Source organism: Suncus etruscus, chromosome 7 (assembly GCF_024139225.1).
Source record: "Suncus etruscus isolate mSunEtr1 chromosome 7, mSunEtr1.pri.cur, whole genome shotgun sequence".
Classification (NCBI taxonomy): domain Eukaryota; kingdom Metazoa; phylum Chordata; class Mammalia; order Eulipotyphla; family Soricidae; genus Suncus; species Suncus etruscus.
In genome coordinates this window covers 107547192-107567040 of record NC_064854.1, presented here as the reverse complement: position 1 = coordinate 107567040, position 19849 = coordinate 107547192, and the positions used below count along the sequence as shown (strand labels likewise).

The 19849-nt window shown below is 39.1% G+C and overlaps 1 protein-coding gene across 1 annotated transcript in view; it reads left to right on the top strand.

Moving 5' to 3' along the window:
* Positions 1 to 19849, top strand: part of SLC25A26 (solute carrier family 25 member 26) — a 149864-nt gene that overhangs the window by 27972 nt on the left and 102043 nt on the right. Inside the window, exons 4-5 of the mRNA XM_049777119.1 lie at positions 9330 to 9434; positions 11020 to 11067. Of these exons, the coding sequence (XP_049633076.1) occupies positions 9330 to 9434; positions 11020 to 11067 (153 nt within the window). The remainder of the gene's footprint in view (positions 1 to 9329; positions 9435 to 11019; positions 11068 to 19849) is intronic.

Genomic DNA, 19849 nt, shown 5'->3' with positions numbered 1-19849 from the left:
TCCCAACTGGGACATCCTTAGCACTGCTGGGCCACCAACAAGTGCCAGATCTAATATGATATCCTGACAACGAAGAAAATGGGAAAAACTTGACCTAAGAGCAGGTTATCCTACCTCACCAGCTAACGATGAGACAAAATCAGAAGACTTGTCACCCTTTGGTTGGTCCGAAAGCCAAGATCGCGATTTACAGATGACTGGCTACTAGAACCATGACTGGACTGTATATATCTTGGGACAAAAAAAAAAAAAAAAAGCCCTAGTCTAGAGTTTGAATTACGACCTGCACAACAACCATGATCCCCACTTCCAAAGGTCTGGCTGAGACAATTGCAACGGAATGGGGCTTCTGGAAACACAATGAAAGACGCTATCCTAGGATCAGTGCAAAGACCAAGACCACCAACCACAGAAGGTGGATTAAAATGACAGTGAGGGAACAGAACTTCTAGAACCACAAAGAAAGACTTCATCATAAATCCCACTCCTGGACCTGTACAGATACTGAGATTTCTAGATACAGAGGTCTGATTTTATCACCCAGGAAGGAGCAGAAGCCTTCCAAACACCACAAAAGCACCAAGGGGAGAGTAAATGAACCTGAACAGTCTATAGTTAGTCCCATGACAATATACTCCAAGGGTGGAGAAACCCCGTATCTCTTAGGTCAAGTGAATTCTTTTTCAAATGACCCCAATATTTACTGTGCCATTGCAGGAGGGAAAAAAAAAGGCAAAAAGCACAAAACATTTATTTATTTTTTTTTTATATATTATTTTTTTAAATACTCATTTTTATTATTTTTTTTATTTTTATTTACCTATCTACTTCTTGTCAATTTCCTTGTTTTGGTGTGGTTATTGAAGTTGTTATCCCCATTTATATTTATGTTTTTTTTCCTTCTTTTCTTTTCTTTCTTTATGTGCCCTGCCATGTTTTTTATCTCAACACCATGGCTTTTTTTGTGGTGCTTATTGTTGTTATTGTTGGAGTGCTCACTGAATATTTGACACTTCTTTTTGTACTGTTGGGGTGTTTCACCTTCTTTTTCTCCTTCGTCTCTCAAACCGATGATGAAAGCCTCTAGAAGGATTCCGCCCATTTTCGGCGTATTAGACTTTTAGCCCAGTTTATTACTTTTCTCTTCTTCAAACAAAACCACATAATTTGAACTATCTAGTCCTGCCTCCCAGTTAGAGGGGGAAATAAGGGAGGCACCAAGACCAAGCAGGTGCAAGACTACTAAGTAGTAAACTAGGTACAAAGGGGACCACATTTTCTAGCAGCCCCAGGGATGAGGGAGAAGGATATGGGAGGTAGGACGAAAATGGAGGTGTAGGGAGGACAAATCGGCGATGGGAATCCCCCTGATTTTATGTAAATATGTACCTAAAATATTATTGTCAACAATATGTAAGCCACTATGTTCAAAATAAAAATTATATTAAAAAAAGAAAAGGCAACCATCTAATAGTTCAAAGAGTCTGAACAGAAGTTTTGCCTTTGGAGCTTATCTGTACTGAGGACTATAGGCAAGAGTGAGAGCCAGACTCAGAAGTTTTATTAGGTTGTGTTTACATTTCTCCACACTTCCTGATGACTGAGGGTGCCAGGCTGTATACAGTTGACAATATTTAAAGCAGAGACTTAATCTTGAGTTACTTTAGAAGCAAAAGAATTACCATTTCCTTTCTAGTGACCTTCCATCCTTTTTTTTCTTCCTTCCTTCCTTCCTTCCTTCCTTCCTTCCTTCCTTCCTTCCTTCCTTCTTCCTTCCTTCCTTCCTTCCTTCTTCCTTCCTTCCTTCCCTCCTTCCCTCCCTCCCTCCCTCCCACTTTCTTTCTTTCTTTCTTTCTTTCTTTCTTTCTTTCTTTCTTTCTTTCTTTCTTTCTTTCTTTCTTTCTTTCTTTCTTTCTTTCTTTCTTTCTTTCTTTCTTTCTCTTTACCTTTCTTCTTTCCTTCTTTCTCTTTACCTTCCTTCTTTCTTTCCTTCTTTCGTATTTCTTTCTTCTTCCTTCCTTCCTTCCTTCCTTCCTTCCTTCCTTCCTCCTTCCTTCCTTCCTTCCTTCCTTCCTTCCTTCCTTCCTTCCTTCCTTTCTTTCTTTCTCTTCCTTCCTTTCTTTCTCTTCCTTCCTTTCTTTCTCTTCCTTCCTTTCTTTCTCTTCCTTCCTTCCTTCCGTCCTTCCTTCCTTCCTTCCTTCCTTCCTTCCTTCCTTCCTTCCTTCCTTCCTTCCTTCCGTTCTTCCTTCCTTCCTTCCTTCCTCTAGGATTTATTTCCTTCCATATAATTTTTGACACTTCTGGTTTCTCAGTATAGGCTGTACACTATTTCTGACCACCCAGTGAAGGTGTCAGTGATAGGGCAGAGGGCAGGTGCTTACCTTGCACAGTTAAGTCCATGATGTTCCAAATGGTCCTCCTAGCCCGTAAAGAGTGATTCCTGAGTGCAGATCCAAAAGTTAAGCCCTTAGCACTGCTGTGTGTAGGTAGCCCCCAAAATAACAAACAAATGAACCAAAATATGAACCAATAAATATTTGTACCCTGAACATTTGTGTGAAGTCAAGCTGCCAATCCTCCCTGGGTGGATTCCTCAATGCTGAGCAGGTGGTGCCAGGAGAGGTGGTCTAAGTTCATTGACAGAGCATAAAGCACACATTAATTGTATTGTATGTGATATTTGTATGTGATATTTCCAGACCACCATTGATTGCAGTTAAATAAAACTATGGAAAGCAAGACCATATGTAAGGAGAAATTACTGAAAATATCTACCTTTGATGAAAATTCATTTTGGAGATGATAATCAAAAAATGTGGGATTCACTTTTGCTTCCAAAGCCACACAGCTCTTTGACCTTCAGTAACTATAAATGTCAAGTTGGTTTATATATAAAATGTGGTGGATTAGATTTTAATTGCACATGAATATTTACACATTATTTAGGTTTATTAGAGGAGAGTAGACACTGGCAATCGTGTTAACTTTGTTAAAATAGTTGGGGGGAACATATTGAGGGGAGTATATTGGGAAGTCAAAGAGATAACACCAGTTCTATTGTCACTGCATGGTCCCCCTATGCACATGTATGTATACATGCATATACATATTATATATACATACTGTATAGCTTATAGACTCTGGAGAGCAATTTGGGAGTCAGAGATGGAAGTGAGACTGTAAAATATGGATCATGCTTGGAGTTAGGGAACTTGGATAGAGCAGAGAAAGAACCAGAGACTGGTGCATTTTTTCTCCCTCTTCCCCTTGCCCTCACTCATTTTACCTAAGGAGAAGTTGAAATCTGCTGTAATATTTCCCTTTTCATACAGCCTTCTTGGGTCATGGAATTTAATAAATATTTCTAGATAGTATTCAGCCTCCATTGCAAAAACAAAGATCATATCAGAACTGTAGGGGCCAAAGAGATAGCACAATGGTAGGGTGTTTGCCTTGCATGCCGCCAACCCATGACAGACGGTTGTTTGAATCCCGGCATCCTTTATGGTTTCCCAGCCAGCCGGGTGATTTCTGAGTGCAGAGCCAGGAGTAACCCCTGAGCACCTCTAGGTCTGGCCCCCAAACCATCAATTAATCAATCAATATCAGAACTGTATTTATGCTAGTATAAAGGACTATAGGGCCACACTACCAGGTGTGGCCCTAAAATGAAACCAACAATTTATGCTAAAGAAACTTCCTGGCATTCAATTTATTATTATCAATATTTTTTGTTTGTTTTTGTTTTTGGGCCACACCCGGCAGTGCTCAGGGGTTACTCCTGGCTGTCTGCTCAGAAATAGCTCCTGGCAGGCACGGGGGACCATATGGGACACCGGGATTTGAACCAACCATCTTTGGTCCTGGATCGACTGCTTGCAAGGCAAACGCCACTGTTCTATCTCTCCAGGCCCTATTATCAATTTTTAACCAAAAATTTTTTTTATCAATCTTTGCTACATTTAATACAAATGAGTCCATCTGGCATTTATTTTCATGCTGATAAGATGGAGAATATATTTGTGGAAACCTTGAGCAGTTAAGTCTTTTCATAAAACTTTGCCATATGAAAGAATCTTGGTCAATGAACTTGCAGCCATTTCTGTGTCATGGATTCACCAGGAATCATGCGGGAAGAATGCTCTGAAGAATGACATTACCTTTCTCTCCTGTGCTAGAATCACAATACCGTAATATGTTTTTGTTCTTGTGCAGTGGAACATTCTGTTGTAGTTCAGATTCAAATCTAATAAAGATCAGATTGAATAGAAAACCAAATGGCAAGCAGCTGGAGGAGAGACCAGGCCTGGCTTTATGGCCTCTCCTTGAGGCCAGGATTTCACAGGGGGAAGTCAAGAAGCCATGCTGGGTGCTTTGCACCCCCCCTGTTATTTAGATTGTCTTTCATCTGAAAACCTTTTCAGAGTTTTCCTTTGGCTTGTGTATTTTTAAGGAATAAAAATGTAATGTAAGAACATGGAGGGTTATGAAGCATGAAGGTCCATAAATATTTATGCCAAGCTACAAAAGTAGACAATTCCTATTTTCTTGACATATTGGGGTCATATTTCCCTCTTGACCTCTTGAATTGAAAAATACAAGGAGTTACTGTACCCTTTTCTTTCTTTGCTCTTTCCTTTCTAATTTCTTTTTCATCTTTTTTTTTTCAAAAGGAGTTTTAGATGCTGGGAGGGGTCCTGTGAGGTCTATGCCGTTTCAACAATATTTTATTTTCAGTTCCAGTTTCTTAGCATGCATTAAAAAGTCTATCAAAGTTTGCCCTTATCAAAAGTAACAGTATATTCCTCACTTCAGGCTTAGTGACTTTAATTTACTTTTGTATTTATTATTGTCACTAAATTATAAAGAATTGTAGGTTTTTTGAGGCTAATAAGTAGGACTACATAAAATTCCATTTATGTTTAGTCCTCTCATTTTCTTTGCTCTCTTATTTAAAATCATTGGTCCTGATTTTCTTTTGCGCCTTTGAAATTATGTTGAAGAAACTTATGAAGCAATAATCATGTTTACTTGGAGTATTTGGAAAATGCAGATAGGCAAGAGAGAGAGAGAGAGAGAGAGAGAGAGACCATTTGCCATTCCATTCTATTTCTTTCTCTTTATGTGATTATAGGTAGGCTGTCCAGTACAAAATAAAACATGAGTTTAAGAGTTTTGAGGTGTTAGAGTTAATTTCTGTGAAATGATGATTTTTGATGTTTCTTCTTGGATAGCTTCTTTTGCTTTCTACACTAAATAATGCAAAAATAAATTCCTTTCTGGGAGCTGGAGCGATAGCATGGAGGTAGGGCATTTGCCTTGCATGCAGAAGGGCGGTAGTTCAAATCTTAGCATCCCATTAAGGTCCCTCGAGTCTGCCAAGAGTGATTTCTGAATGTAGAGCCAGGAGTAACCCCTGGCGCTGCCGGGTGTGACCCAAAAACAAAACAAAACAAAAAATCCTTTCCAAATGGCAACATACGATTTTATTTGTCAATTATCCAGCTAAAGTTGGGAAAAGAAGTAATGAGAATCTAGACAGCCCCTTCTAGGTGATTTGGAAAGGTTTTTTCTTAATTTTTAATTTTTGTCCTCTGGGTAGAAGAAAAATTAGTAGAAGAGAAAATAATGTGTTTAAAAATACATATAGTCCATGGTAATAAGTAAAAGTAAACAAATTTATATTTGTGGTAGATTATATATTACATAATAAATAAGTACAAAAATTAATAAAAAGGCTGTGCCAAAGGATAGTGTAGGGCTGAGACACTTTGCCTTGTACTCTGGAGTAACCCTTAAGTACCGCTGGGTGTGGCCCCCAAACCTATGGTCCTGATTTGCTTTGGTCCCTAGCATTGTATATGGTTCCTGAACACTACCAGGAGAGATTCCTGCTCACAGGGAAAATAGTTTATTTTGGAAAATAAGACTAAGGAGAAACGGTTTTCTGAGGGTTACAGAGCTGGTTGGTGTTGGTCAGACCTTCTATAATTTTTGTTTTCACTCATTGAATTTGGTGGGCTTCTACATTGGATTTCTACTATTCCTACTGTGCTGAAGGTGAGTCTTTGTTAAATCTCCTGGGAAAATATGAAGGCTAGGACTCGAAGTTGATCTTTTAGTTCTCTGCCTACTGACCAGAAGTATAATTGATCGGTGTGAAATTCTGAGTAGATCTGTAGTGGGGCATGCGCTTCAGTAGTTTGGCATGGGCCTGTTCATACGGCAGAGTCTGGGTGTGAAGGTTGCTGAGACCTAGGCCAAAAGCGGGGAGGATCTGTGTCCATTCAAGTAGGGCCAGTGATGTCAGCTGGAGATTAATCTTACCTGGAAGGATGAAGCAACAAGCAGAGAGAGATTTAGGAGATGTGGTATGGATCTTGGGGTACTGAGGTCTGTATTTGTTTTCTTACTTTTTGTTTTTTGTTTTATTTTATTTTTGGTTTTTGGGTCACACCCGGCAACACTCAGTGGTTACTCCTGGCTCTACATTCAGAAATCACTTCTGGCAGGCTAGGGGGACCACATGGGATGCCAGGATTTGAACCACCGACCTTCTGCATGCAAGGCAAACGCATTACCTCCATGCTATCTCTCTGGCCCCTTACTTTGTTCTTAATAAAATTATTGCCTGGAAGAATTTGCCAGTGTTATTATCAGTAAATTAAAGTTGATTGGAGAGTAGCTATGCTATTCATTTACCTTTTATCATTAGATTGACTCTGTTCTCCCAAGTTGAGTCATTGTGACAGTGACTATCTATGGCTTGCACGGTCTACATATTTACTGTTGAATTTTTTTTATATAAAAGAATCTATCCTAGGCCACAGAGTACAGGAGTCAAGGTGTTTATTTTTCATTGGTTGGCCAAATGCTAGTTAAATCCTGGTTCTGCATGTGGTTCCCTGAGCATTACTAGGATTGAGCTTTAAGTTTATAGCTAGAAATGTACTCTGAACACCTCTGGTTGTGTCACAGGAATAAACAAAGAAAGTTTGATCCTTAAGAAAGAAGAAGAAGAAGAAAAAGAAAGTTTGACCCTGGCACTTGTTTGTTCCCTGAATATTGCTGAATGTGATGTCTGACATTGCTAGGTATTCTCAAAACACCCCCAAAATATTCAGAGCAAGAAGTGGTTTTATGATTTCTACTTTAGAATAGGTGTGAAAGACAAGCTTTGAGTACTATTATGTATGATTATATATGATTAGTTATCTCTGATGAGAAATGAAGAGAATAAGGCCATAGATAATAGCATAGCAGGTAGGGCATTTGTCTTGCATGTAGCTGATCCCGGTTCAATCCCTGGCATCCCATGTTGTCCTCTGAGCCTGCCAGGAGTGATTTCTGAGTGCAGAACCAGGAGTAAAACCTTGAGTACTGCTAGCTGTGGCCCAAAACAAACAAACAAAAGAATGAAGAGAATAAAGATTGGAAAGGACAAAAGAGTTTGTATACACTATTTGGTGAATGGCTTTGTTAGATTTTTTGTTGCTTTTTACATTTTCTACATTCATCATTGAAGGAAAATCACCTATATTTCTTACTATGCTTTAGTATTATTTGGTATTATTCAGTATTTTATAACATACATATATATATATGCTTAGAGTTTTGAAAATTAATTTCAACCACGTTAGTATATTGAACCTACAGAATCAAATGGAGTGAAAATTATTATTATTATTATTTTTTTTGGTTTTTGGGTCACACCTGGCAGTGCTCAGGGGTGACTCCTGGCTCTATGCTCAGAAATAGCCTCTGGCAGGCACAGGGGACTATATGGGGTGCCGGGATTCGAACCACCATCCTTCTGCATGAAAGACAAACAAATACCTTACCTCCATATTATCTCTCCAGCCCCTGGAAAGAAATCTTAATGGCAGAAAAAAATGTATGAAGTCTTAAGTTTTGCAACCGCTTAGTGAGCAAAGACTTAAGTACAAGATTTCTATTAAGCAGTGTAATGTCTTAGCTTATTTGTCTCCTCTGTGCCTTGAGGCCTTTCCCCATCTTGTCTTTATCCTTCAGTGGCCACTTCCTTCTGATCAACTCCTCTCCTCTCTCTGCTCTCTATTGTGATATCATTATATGAGTTTAAGGTGCATAAAAATGAGATCATACAACATTTTTTTTCTCTGTTCTACATATTTCACTAACTATAGTGCCATATGGGTCAGCCTATGTGGCCACAGATAACTGCTTTTATAGGTAACATCTCCTTACTACATATATGAACATATGTGTATACATCTTATACATACTTTGATACATATATATCGCATTGTCCTTATATATTTATTGATTGATAGATATTTGTCTTTCAATCAATAGGTTGAGCCCACATTTTCCCTATAATGCTACAGAGATACTTACATCTATTCACCATACCGATTTAATTTCCTTTTAATTTCTGGGATATATTCCCAGAAATAGCCTTACTGAATTATATAGAAGATCTACTTTTTTTTTTTTTTTTTTTTTTTTGGTTTTTGGGCCACACCCGGTAACGCTCAGGGGTTACTCCTGGCTATGTGCTCAGAAGTTGCTCCTGGCTTGGGGGACCATATGGGACACCGGGGGATCGAACCGCGGTCCGTCCAAGGCTAGCGCAGGCAAGGCAGCACCTTACCTTTAGCGCCACCGCCCAGCCCCAGAAGATCCACTTTTAATACACTGTTTCCTCTGCGGTGATATCGGTTTATATTCTCACAAACTGTGTACAAGGCTTCACATTCTTTGTTGTGTTCACCGACATTTGTTATTTCTTGCTTATTTGGTGAAAGCAAATTTTAATGTGTGTGAGGTGATTGTCCTATCCTTCATTGTTCCAGTATTTGGAACCAGTGTTTTTCTGAAAGCAGAATACTGGGAGATGTGAGTTGGACATAGAATATATGCCTGACCCTGGGATATCACCAGAGTTGATGTTAAAAATATTTGATATCAGGGGTGAATTCAGAATAATTTGTACCAGTGCAAACTCAAATGCTGAACTGAATCTGAGAGTGTTCAGAGTTATTCCTAGTTGTTGCATGATGGAGAAGTGTGGGTACAGGGTAGTGGAAGGGGAATAGAAGGTTAGGGGTAACGCTTGATGATCAGTTTTACTTCTGCTAATGTGTACCTTACTTCCACAGAGCAAAGGCCCTTTTGCTTTATCTTTCATCAAATGTGTAGCTTTCATGTAAATACAAGATACTGTTCTAGGTGCTGGGTGACAAAAATGAGTTAACTTGTATCATGCCATCAAGGAACTTATTGATGTACTTGGTTCAGCGATGCAGTTATTTGGTTTTTAGGATATAATTTTTTTTTTTTTTTTTTAGGTTGCCTGTCTGATTCGAGTTCCTGCTGAAGTTGTTAAGCAGAGGGCACAGGTATCAGCTTCTTCAAGAACATTTACCATTTTCTCTAACATCCTAGCTGAAGAGGTGAGTTATGTTTACAAGCTATTTTATCTTTGAGAAAGGTTTTATGGTAGCTAATAAGAATACTCTGCTCCTCTTACTGAGAGATTTAGAGTCACCTTATCACTAAATTTAATGTTTAATTATAATAAAATTTAGTGCTAAAATTCTTTTTTTATCTTATTTTTCAGTTTTCTAAGCAAAATCAGATTCAGTATCAATATTATACTTTTTTCCTACGTTGTAATTATTCTGTAGTTCTTTTGGTTTCAGGCATAGAGTAATTGATATGTAAAAGAAACAAAGCTAATGCATTTCAAATATCACCAAAGATTTTGAGAACTCAAGGTAGAAAATACTAATGAACTGATATATGATATAGTAACCACTGTAATAATGTTTATATCAAAATGTTCTTCCCATTTTACTATGTTATAGCAACTGTGGGTAAGAAATAATTTCTGTAGGGCAAAGGACTAGGGGCCATTAACCTGTGTTAACTTTATATAGTTTTATAGAAGACAGGGTCTTTTGTGTGTGTGTGTCTTTTTATCCCTCCAGTGAATATCAATCAACAACAACAAAAAAAATGAGTCTAGGTTTTAGAAGAGTTATTCTTTGTGACTTCTCTCATCTGAACAGTTAATATAATGAGGGACTGGAAAGCAGGCTGGGCACTCATTTGCCTTGCATGCCAGCACTGGTTCTATTCCCAGCACCACTTATTGTGCCCCAGGAGGCCCCTGCCCCCAAATATAATGAGATCTGTCAAATCGAAGGATCCCTATTGAGACTTTAGGTGTGATGAAAAACAAACACAAAAAACGTCAGTTTATTTATTTGAGATATTCCATTTTAAAGGAACCTTAGTTTTATATTATAAGCAGGTTTGGAACCCTCATTATTATTTTTATTTATATTTTTGGGGGGAGCTTGGGTCCACATTCAGCTATGCTCATGGCTTACTCCTGGCTCTGTCCTCAGGTGTCATTCCTAGCAGAGATTTGGGGGAACCGTAGAGTGCTGGGGATTGAGCCCAGAAGGCTTCAAACAAAACAAGTGCCCTACCCACTATATCATCTCTCCAGTTTAAGGTTTTGAACCTTTAACTTTTTTTTTGGGGGGGGGCATGCTTGGCAATGCTCAAGGACTACTCCTAGTTCTGTTCTCAAGGGTCATTCCTGGCAGTGCTTGAGGGACTATAAGCGATGCAAGGGATTGAACCTGGGTCAGCTGCATGCAAGGCAGACATTCTACCCCCTGTGCTATTGCTCCAGCCCTCTTTTTTTTTTTTTTCTTTTTTTCTTTTTGGGTTACACCTGGCTGAACTCACAGTTTACTCCTGGCTCTACATTTAGGCATCAGTCTTTCATTGCTTATTCCTGGCACCACCACGTGGGTGCCAGGAATTGAACCCAGGTCAGCTGTGTTCAAGTCAAACACCCTACCTCCTATCTTACTTCAGCCCAGACCTTTAATCTTTTACAGAACTGTAGGTATTATGGACATCTTAAAACTCAAAGTTTAGAGCAAATAATCTACTTCTTCATAATGTCATTCAGAAATCTCTCTTCTTCCCATTGAGTTCTCCTCCTCTTGTTTATTTCAGGGCATCCAAGGACTATATCGAGGCTACAAGAGCACAGTTTTGCGAGAGGTAATTCAGTCTCCACCATTGAAGTATAAAAGAATGATGTTCCTTGGTTCATTGAGCTTAATTTCTAGGACTTAGTTTAAACAAGTAAAAAAGGAAACGGTTGTCAAATTTTTAAAGCACTCTGTTTTAGTCTCATTACCTACATCCAGTCAATGGAGAGAATTATTTTGCTGAAAGAACAAGTTCTTTGTGGCCACAATGCCCATGCTTTATTTTCTTGTCCTTGACTGACTAGATGTTGGAAATACTAAAAACTGCCTGAAATATTAAGAAATAACCCTTTAGGGTAAGATTTTCACTTAGTTACTTTAATGTACTGAGTAATGGAAAAATTAATAACAAAAGCAGCACTCTGAAAGGGAAGTGTTAGTTCTTGTCCACCTGTTAACAAATCCAGTCAGCCGGGAAGTTTAGTCTGGACCACCGGACGCTCTTGTGGAGTCCTATGGCAGACTAAGTTGTTTGACACCTCAGGCCTTCAAAATCTAATAAAACATATTTTTAAATTACTGTTTAAATACCATAGTTTATAAGGTTGTTCATAATAAGTTTTTTTCATAGTTATAAATTATTTATGATTGAGTTTCAGTCATGTTGTTACAAAACCCTTCACCACTGCATATTTCCACCAGTGTCCCCAATTTCCTTTCTGTCCTCCCCGCTGCTCTTTCTCCTGCCTGCCTCTGTCTGTGGCAGACATTTTTCTTCTCTCTCGTTCTCTCTCTTCTTTTTATTTCCCTTTTAGACAACATTGTGGTTTGCAGTATTGTTATGGAAGGGATATTGTGCATATTACTTTATCTCCTTTTAGCACCCAATTCTTGTTCAGAGTGATTATTTCCAACGATCATTTTCAGGTGTAATAAAATTGTGTGATTTCATATATGGCACCTTTCTTCTCGTGTAGGTTGAAAAAGAAAACTGATTTCCGTTTATTCTTGCTGAATAAATATTTTCATATATTCAAATATTTTAGTTTTGGCCTTGCCTAAGAGAAGTTCTTCAGTGCCAGGGACTGAACCTAGAGTTCACACATTGATGTGCTCTGCTGCTGAGTTCTATTCCTCATCTTCAGAAAAGCTGTTTTGAACTTGAGAATTTAATTTATATACCAATTTTTTTTTTTGTGGTGGGGGAAGTTGGGCCACACCCAGGTATACCAGCGCTGTTCCTTGCTCTGCTCAGGGTTTTACTCCTGGTGTTGCTCTGGGGATGATATAATGCTAAAGATTGATCTGAGATACATGTTAAAATAAATAAAAAAGAACTTCTAAGATTAAAAAAAATACATGTTAAAATAAATAAAAAAGAACTAAGATTAAAAAAATGATTGATCTGAGGTCAGTTGTTATGCAAGGCAAGAGTCTTAAACCTTGTACTGTCTCTCTGGCCTTTATATATCTGTGAGATTAAAAGGGACTCACTTGATTGGGGAAATAATATTTTTTTTCAGATTTTAAATCTAGGGACTGGGGAGATGACTCCAAGGCCTGGAGTGTTTGCTTTTGGTGTTGGAGGCCTGGGTTCCATTACCCATGCCATATGGTCTTCAGAGAAGCACTGGGGAGTGACCTCCCTTAGCAATAAGCTATTGAACACTACCTGGTATGGTCCTCAAATAAAGTGAGTTTACATTCTAGGAAAGTGTGTCCTTCACTTCCAATTTATAGAGCTATCAGGGCCAGAGTGGTAGCACTGCAGTAGGGTAGTTGCCTTGCATGCGACTGACCCAGGATGGATATGGGTTCAATCCCTGGTATCACAATCCCCAAGCCAGGAGTGATTTCTGAGTGCAGAGCCAGGAGTAACCTCTGAGCACTTCTGAGTGTGGCCCCAAAAAACAAACAAACCAATTTACAGAGCTACAACAGACAAATAATAGATACTTAAAGCATTTGTATGATGATTTACTGTATTGGGAAAAGGATCTGAATATATCTGAATCATATCTGTTTTTTCTCTTTTGAGATTTTTGTTAAATTCATTTCATTTCCTTATATAAAATCTTTTTTTCAGTTTAAATAGCTATTAGCTAAATATTGGAATCCCAAACTCCCCATTTTATTTTCAGGTAATCTTGAAATTTTGGTTTGTTTTTCTTTTGTTTGTTTATTTGTTTTTTCTATTAAAATTTGCATTTAATTATTCAGAATTTCTGCCAGAAATGCTAATCAGAAGAAAATCAACAAGGACAAAACAAAACATTGTTAATTTAATCACTTTTGTGCCTCTTGTGAGTTACTTGCTACTCTTGTTTGTTTTTTTATTATAGTATACAAATCTTTTTGAAACACCTGAGCATGTACATGCTATTTAAAACTTTGAATTCTACAATCTTTCATGTAGCATGGTGTAATTGATATAGATCTGTGGAAAATTAAATTTGAAGATAGACTGAAAATTTCAAAATTAGTTATATGTATGAAGATGACTTCTGCCTTTCAAAAATATCACCTGCACTGTGTCTTCATTCTGTACTTATTTTCTGTTTCAGTAGACATGTGTTACTTCGGCAGATTTCACCTGGGTGCAGGAAAAGGGAGGAGGGACAACGAGCCTTTTTTACTTTATAAAGAGTTGTTGAATAAATGAATATATTTGCACTCCAGAGAATGCTAGTTTTGCATACAAACAAGTGGATAAACACATGGTTACAACTGCCTTCTTTTCTTTTAAAAATTTGTTTTGACATATGTCACACTAGTAATTAATTTCTAGACTGCAATTCTTGCAAATATTGTACCCCTATTGAGATGACTTTGTTTACTCAAAATGGCAGTGCTCTGTTGGAAGTTTAATTGGGGTCTCTGCATTATGCGTATTCATAAAAGATCCTTCAGAACTGATTTTCATTGAAATATTGCTTTTGGAGAGATTCTATGATAGAATGCGAGAAGAATTATTGCTGAATGGAATATAGCTTCTCTTCAAAATGAGAAAAATAAGAAGTGATATATCTGCTTTAAACAAAAATTTTGCATTATAAACAGTTTCAGTTTTTTACTTTATTCTGAAACCAGTATCAAACCGTTTTGCCAAGGGCTTATTTGATTGTTTCAAGAGAAAAATATATCAAAGTCTTAGTGAAAAATCACCAGAAAACATATACATTTATTCAGTGTACATTTTTTTCCCTTAAAATAGCTTTAGCTCCCTAGCAGGAGTAGCCTATTAAAATGAGATTGAAGCTTAGAGTCGTGTATTAGAAGATAGATTATGTGTATTCTTTAAGTTTTGTGAGTGTTGTCACATGTTATTTTTTATTGCATTTGATGTTTGTGGTGATTGCTTGCTTATCTTTTGTGTTTTTCCAAATTGATTCAGTTCTTGTGAGTTTTAGAGCGAGCATAAGCAAGGTCACCATATTATACTATTTATTTCACCCTTTCAGTATTCATTTTCCTCATGATCTTGACCAAACTAGATGTGGGCAAGCATCATGATGCCATGGTATTGCAGTAAGATGAGTACTGAATCTTCTCTCAACTGAGGATGGGGAAGCTTCTATGGGGGGGAGCTAGGCCACAGATCCCCAGAACTAAGCCCTCAACAGGACCATAGGCAGCCTCCCACTTCAGCCAGGCTTAGGCAGAATGGGCTAGTACTAAAACTTCTCTCAACTGAGGATGGGGAAGCCTTTATTGGGGAGCTAGGCGACAGACCCCAAGAACTAAGCTCTCAATAGGACCATAGGTGGCTTCCCCACTTCAGCTATGCTTAGGCAGAATGCCAGATGCCAACCAGCCCTCGAAGTGAAAAGATAGATTCTCAACATGAAAAGAAACCAACACTCAGCTGATGCTGATTTGCTTTCCTTGTCCCCTCTTCCTTCACCTCTCTTCACTGTGAACTTCTGCTTGCTATCAGATTCCAGGGCTGAGAAGTCCTCAGCTTGAGGATACTTCCTGATATGTGACTGCTGGGAGCCATCTTCCCTAGCCACCACAAAACCAAATCACAGGCTGTAGCTGTGCTCAGATCTCTCAGATCTTACCCCCTTCCCTCCTATTTCAAAGGACTGAAAGAGGACATACTAATCTCCTTTGAGTATCTCTTTAGATACATTCCTTTAATAGGCAAAACCTTTATCTTCTTATGTAGAGGCAATTTCCTCCATCCTCAGGATCTGTTTAGTATGGAATTCTAGTAGATAAGTCTGTTTAGAGGTCAAATAAGGAAAAGGTATGGTGATTGTTGGTCTTGATACCTCAGCCCCCACATGCCCCAGTAATACCTTGTGGCATTGCTCTTTTTTGCATAGACACATTAAAATGGGAACAGGTTACATATACAAATAAGTTCTTATCTAATAGAGATAAGAACACAACATTTTATTCTACAGTGAGATCTTACATCCTGAACACTTGGCTTAGACTTCAGTTGATCGGACATTGACCATTCACCCCTGAACCATGGATATCATTTACAGAAACAAACAGGGTCTCCTACACCATCACCAGAAATAAAAACTCTACTAAGGAAGGCCTCACTACTGCCATAGTACTGACTTATTTCGAAGACCGTTCACCCTGGCAATCTAGGAAAAGCAGTAGTCTGCTTTCAGGGCAGAATTCTCTGCAATGCTACCTAAATGGTGAGATTACCTACATGTATGAGAAGACATTACATACCCAGACTTCAACATAGGACCTGTACAGAAACCTAACAGCAACAACTGTGATAGTGAGGAGCTATTTCTGGGACCACAGAGAATGACTAAGGGGTGAACAATATAGTATGCCTGGAGCCTGGAGATGGTCTTATGCCAAAATACTTCAGGGGTAAGGCCCAAGGTTTTTCCTTCCAATTTCTTCCATATTTTGCTGTGCCTATGCGAAAACAACTGCCACAAACACGCATCTTTTTTTTTTCTTTTTTTTTTTTTTTTGTGTATCTCCTATCTTTAAAAAATAAAAAAGAGCATTCTAAACCTTCTGCTAGCAGTGGTTCTCAAATAGTGGGGTGCGCCCACCAGGGGGGGCATGAGGCTCTGTAAAGGGGGGCACGTTTGACCTCGGCAAACACTGTCATAACAAGCTAAGCCCCGTGTTTATGTCTCTGTATGTCTCTGGAGCTGAGAGTTTCTGTGTCCTGCTTCAAACCCCACTTCAAAAAGCTATGCATTGCAAAACGTGCTCATTGTAGCCATTCATCCAAACATCACCTCTGATTAAAAAAAATCAGCTCAAATTATTTTATATATTTTTGTTTTGCAGGTTAATGTTTGTTTTAGTAAAGATATTATTTGCAGTCTCACCGGGGGTGGGCACGAAAAATGTTTTCTTCCTAGGGGGGCATAACAGAAAATAATTGAGAAGCACTGTGCTATAGTATTAACAACTTTATTGGTGATATAACAGTTTTCACGATTATAACTGCTGCTAGACTTTTTAATTTCTTTCTATTTTTTAATAACTCCACTTTATGTCATGGTGAAACAAATGTATTATGATCAGTTATGTCAACTATGTGATCCATTTTCTTTAAATGAATTTATTTAAAAAATAGAGGTCTGGGTTCAATACCCAGCATCCCATGATGTTTTGAACTCCATGCTGGGAGTAGACCCTAGAGGAAAAGTAGGAGAGAAGATGCTTTTGCAGTGCAGTATAATAGTGCTGTAATATATGTATAAATAGGGTGTCATTGGGATTACAAAAAAACAATGTTTGAATACTATTCAATTAGTATTTGTTGCATTACTGAAAATGAATTTTGACTTAAATCTGTATGTGACCATGCATGTGCCTTACTTTATTATTTTTTAGTGAGTAAAGGTACTTTTTTTTTTTTTTTTTTGGTTTTTGGGCCACACCTGTGACACTCAGGGTTTCCTGGCTATGTGCTCAGAAATCGCCCTGGCTTGGGGGGACCATATGGGACGCCGGGGGATCGAACCGCGGTCCTTCCTTGGCTAGCGCTTGCAAGGCAGACACCTTACCTCCAGCGCCACCTACCCGGCCCAGTAAAGGTACTTTTTACTGAATAAAACTTGCTTAGAAAGATGTGAAAGGAGATATGGGGAAATACACGTCCAAGAGAGAGCACCAACTTCTCTAGAGTGGAAACAAGCAAGGAAAGAAGCAAAGGGAAAACATGAGCACGAGGAATAAGCATGCCTGATTCTAGAAGGTGTGTCAAATAGTAGTCAGGGAGATAGTTAGATATAACATGAGCAAATGCATAAGAAATATTTTTTTTTTCAGAATTGAGTTTTTTTTGTTTTTGTTTTTGTTTTTGGGCCACACCCGGCGGTGCTCAGGGGTGACTCCTGGCTGTCTGCTCAGAAATAGCTCCTGGCAGGCACGGGGGACCATATGGGACACCGGGATTTGAACCAACCACCTTAGGTCCTGGATCGGCTGCTTGCAAGGCAAACGCCGCTGTGCTATCTCTCCGGGCCCTCAGAATTGAGTTTTTACATCCAAGAAAGTCTGAAGAATGATTTCCCTCTACCTTAAGCTAAGATGCTTTAAACATTTTTGTTGTTGTTTTGGTTTTGGGCCACACCTGGCAGTACTCAGGGCTTATTCCTGGCTCTACATTCAGAAATGACTCCTAGTAGTTAGTATTTGAGGATTGTACCCGGGTTAGCTGCATGCAAGACAAGTGCCCTACCTGATGTACCATTGCTCTAGCCCTGCTTTAAACATTTCTATTAATTAATTTTCTTTTTCTGGGCTGTACTCAGCGATCCTTGAGTGTTACTGCTAGCTTTCACTCAGGACTTATACCTGCAGGCTTGGTGTCCCATATTGAATTTGGGTCTGCCTCATGCAAGTCAAATAAATGCCTTGCCCTCTGTACTAGTGTTCTAGACCCACTACAGATGCTTTTGTTTTGTTTGTTTTGGGGTCAGACCCAGTGATGGCTCAGGGCTTACTTACTCCTGGCACTGCACTCAAGAATTACTCTTGACTGTGCTCAGAGAATCAAATGGGATGCCAGGAATTGAACCTAGGTTGGCCACATGCAAGGCAAGTACTCAATGTACTATCACTCTGACTCCAAAGTCTTCTTTTTTAGGGGAGACTAGGAATGGAATACCTAGTGGTGCTCAGGGTTTACTCCTGGTGTGTTTGGGGACCAGGAGTGCTGGGCATTGAACCTAGATCAGCAGTATACAAGGCAAATGCCCTGCCTGCTGTATTATTACTCTGTCTACTACCAACCCCTGCCACAAAGTACTCTTTAAGAAAGTGCTCAATTGGGCTGGAGAGATAGCACGGAGGCAAGGAGTTTGCCTTGCATGCAGAATCCCGGCATCCCATATGGTCTCCCGAGCCTGCCAGGATCGATTTCTGAGTGTAGAGTCAGGAGTAACCCCGAGTGCTGCCGGGTGTGACCCCCCCACACACACACACACACAAAAGAAAGTGCTCAATTGGGATATTTGCCAGGAAGAGTGGTCCAGCCTCTTAGCCATCTGGATGTTTGCCAAGACATGAAGTTAAGTACATGGTAAAGTCTTTGCAAGAGGCTAATGTGTGTCCCATGGAATTTGGAGACTACATTACTGGTGTTTGACTATTTTCTGCACATTTATGATAGAAAATTACTTGAGCTGCCTCAATGCCAAAGTATTGCTGATTTGTTAGTGGATAAGTCCAGGCTATTATTTATTTATTTATTGGCTAGGGAATAGCCTCTAAATATTTTTGAGGTAGATAACCTTATCTTCTTTTTTTTTTTAACCTTATCTTCTTCCCCAAATTTTGTTTGTAATCTTCAAAAGAATTAGTTTTCTATTAGATTTATACATCTAAAAGCTGGCAATTAAGAGGTTAAAGATGGGGCGTAGTATGGTGGCAGGGTGTTTGCATTGCATTCGGCTGACCTAGAACGGACCACGGTTCTATCCCCCAGTGTCCCATATGGTACCCCAAGCCAGAAGTGATTTCTGAGTGCATAGCCAGTAGTAATCCCTGAGCATCACCAAGTGTAGCCCAAAAAATAAACCAAAAAAAGAGGTTAAAGTGTTTTGGTTTTTTTTTCTTTGTGGCCACACCCATTGATGTTCAGGGGTTACTCCTGGCTCTGTGCTCAGAAATTGTTTCTGGTAGGCTCGGGTACCATATGGGATGCTAGGAATTGAACCTGGGTTCATCCCAGGTCAGCCACGTGCAAGGCAAAATGCCTTATTGCTGTGCTATCGCTCCGGCCACAAGAGAGTAAAGTTTTTCGATGTGTTTTGATGTTCCGGGATCCCTCAATCACATAGAAAAATTCACCTGAAAATAACTGAAAGTTTCCAATCTCAGTTACCCTGAAATCTATTTCAGGCAGTCAGACAAATTCCCCCTCATCTATTAACAAAATATATATATTTGTATGAAACAAGAGAGTTTTTATTTGGGGCCGGAGAGATAGCATGGAGGTAAGGCGTTTGCCTTTCATGCAGAAGTCATTGGTTTAAATCCCATCATCCTATATGGTCCCTGTGCCTGCCAGGGGCTATTTCTGAGCAGATAGCCAGGAATAACCCCTGAGCACTGCCAGGTGTGGCCCAAAAACCAAAAAAAAAAAGAGAGAGAAAGAGAGAGAGAGAGAGAGAGAGAGGAGGAGAGAGAGAGAGAGAGAGAGAGAGAGAGAGAGGAGAGAGAGAGAGAGAGAGAGAGAGAGAGAGAGGAGAGAGAGAGAGAGAGAGAGAGAGAGAGGAGAGAGAGAGAGAGAGAGAGGGAGAGAGAGAGGAGAGAGAGAGAGAGAGAGAGGAGTTTTTATTTAAACTTATTTAGAAAAAATTTGGGGGAAGAGAAGAGATGAAGTACTTGGTCAAGAAAGA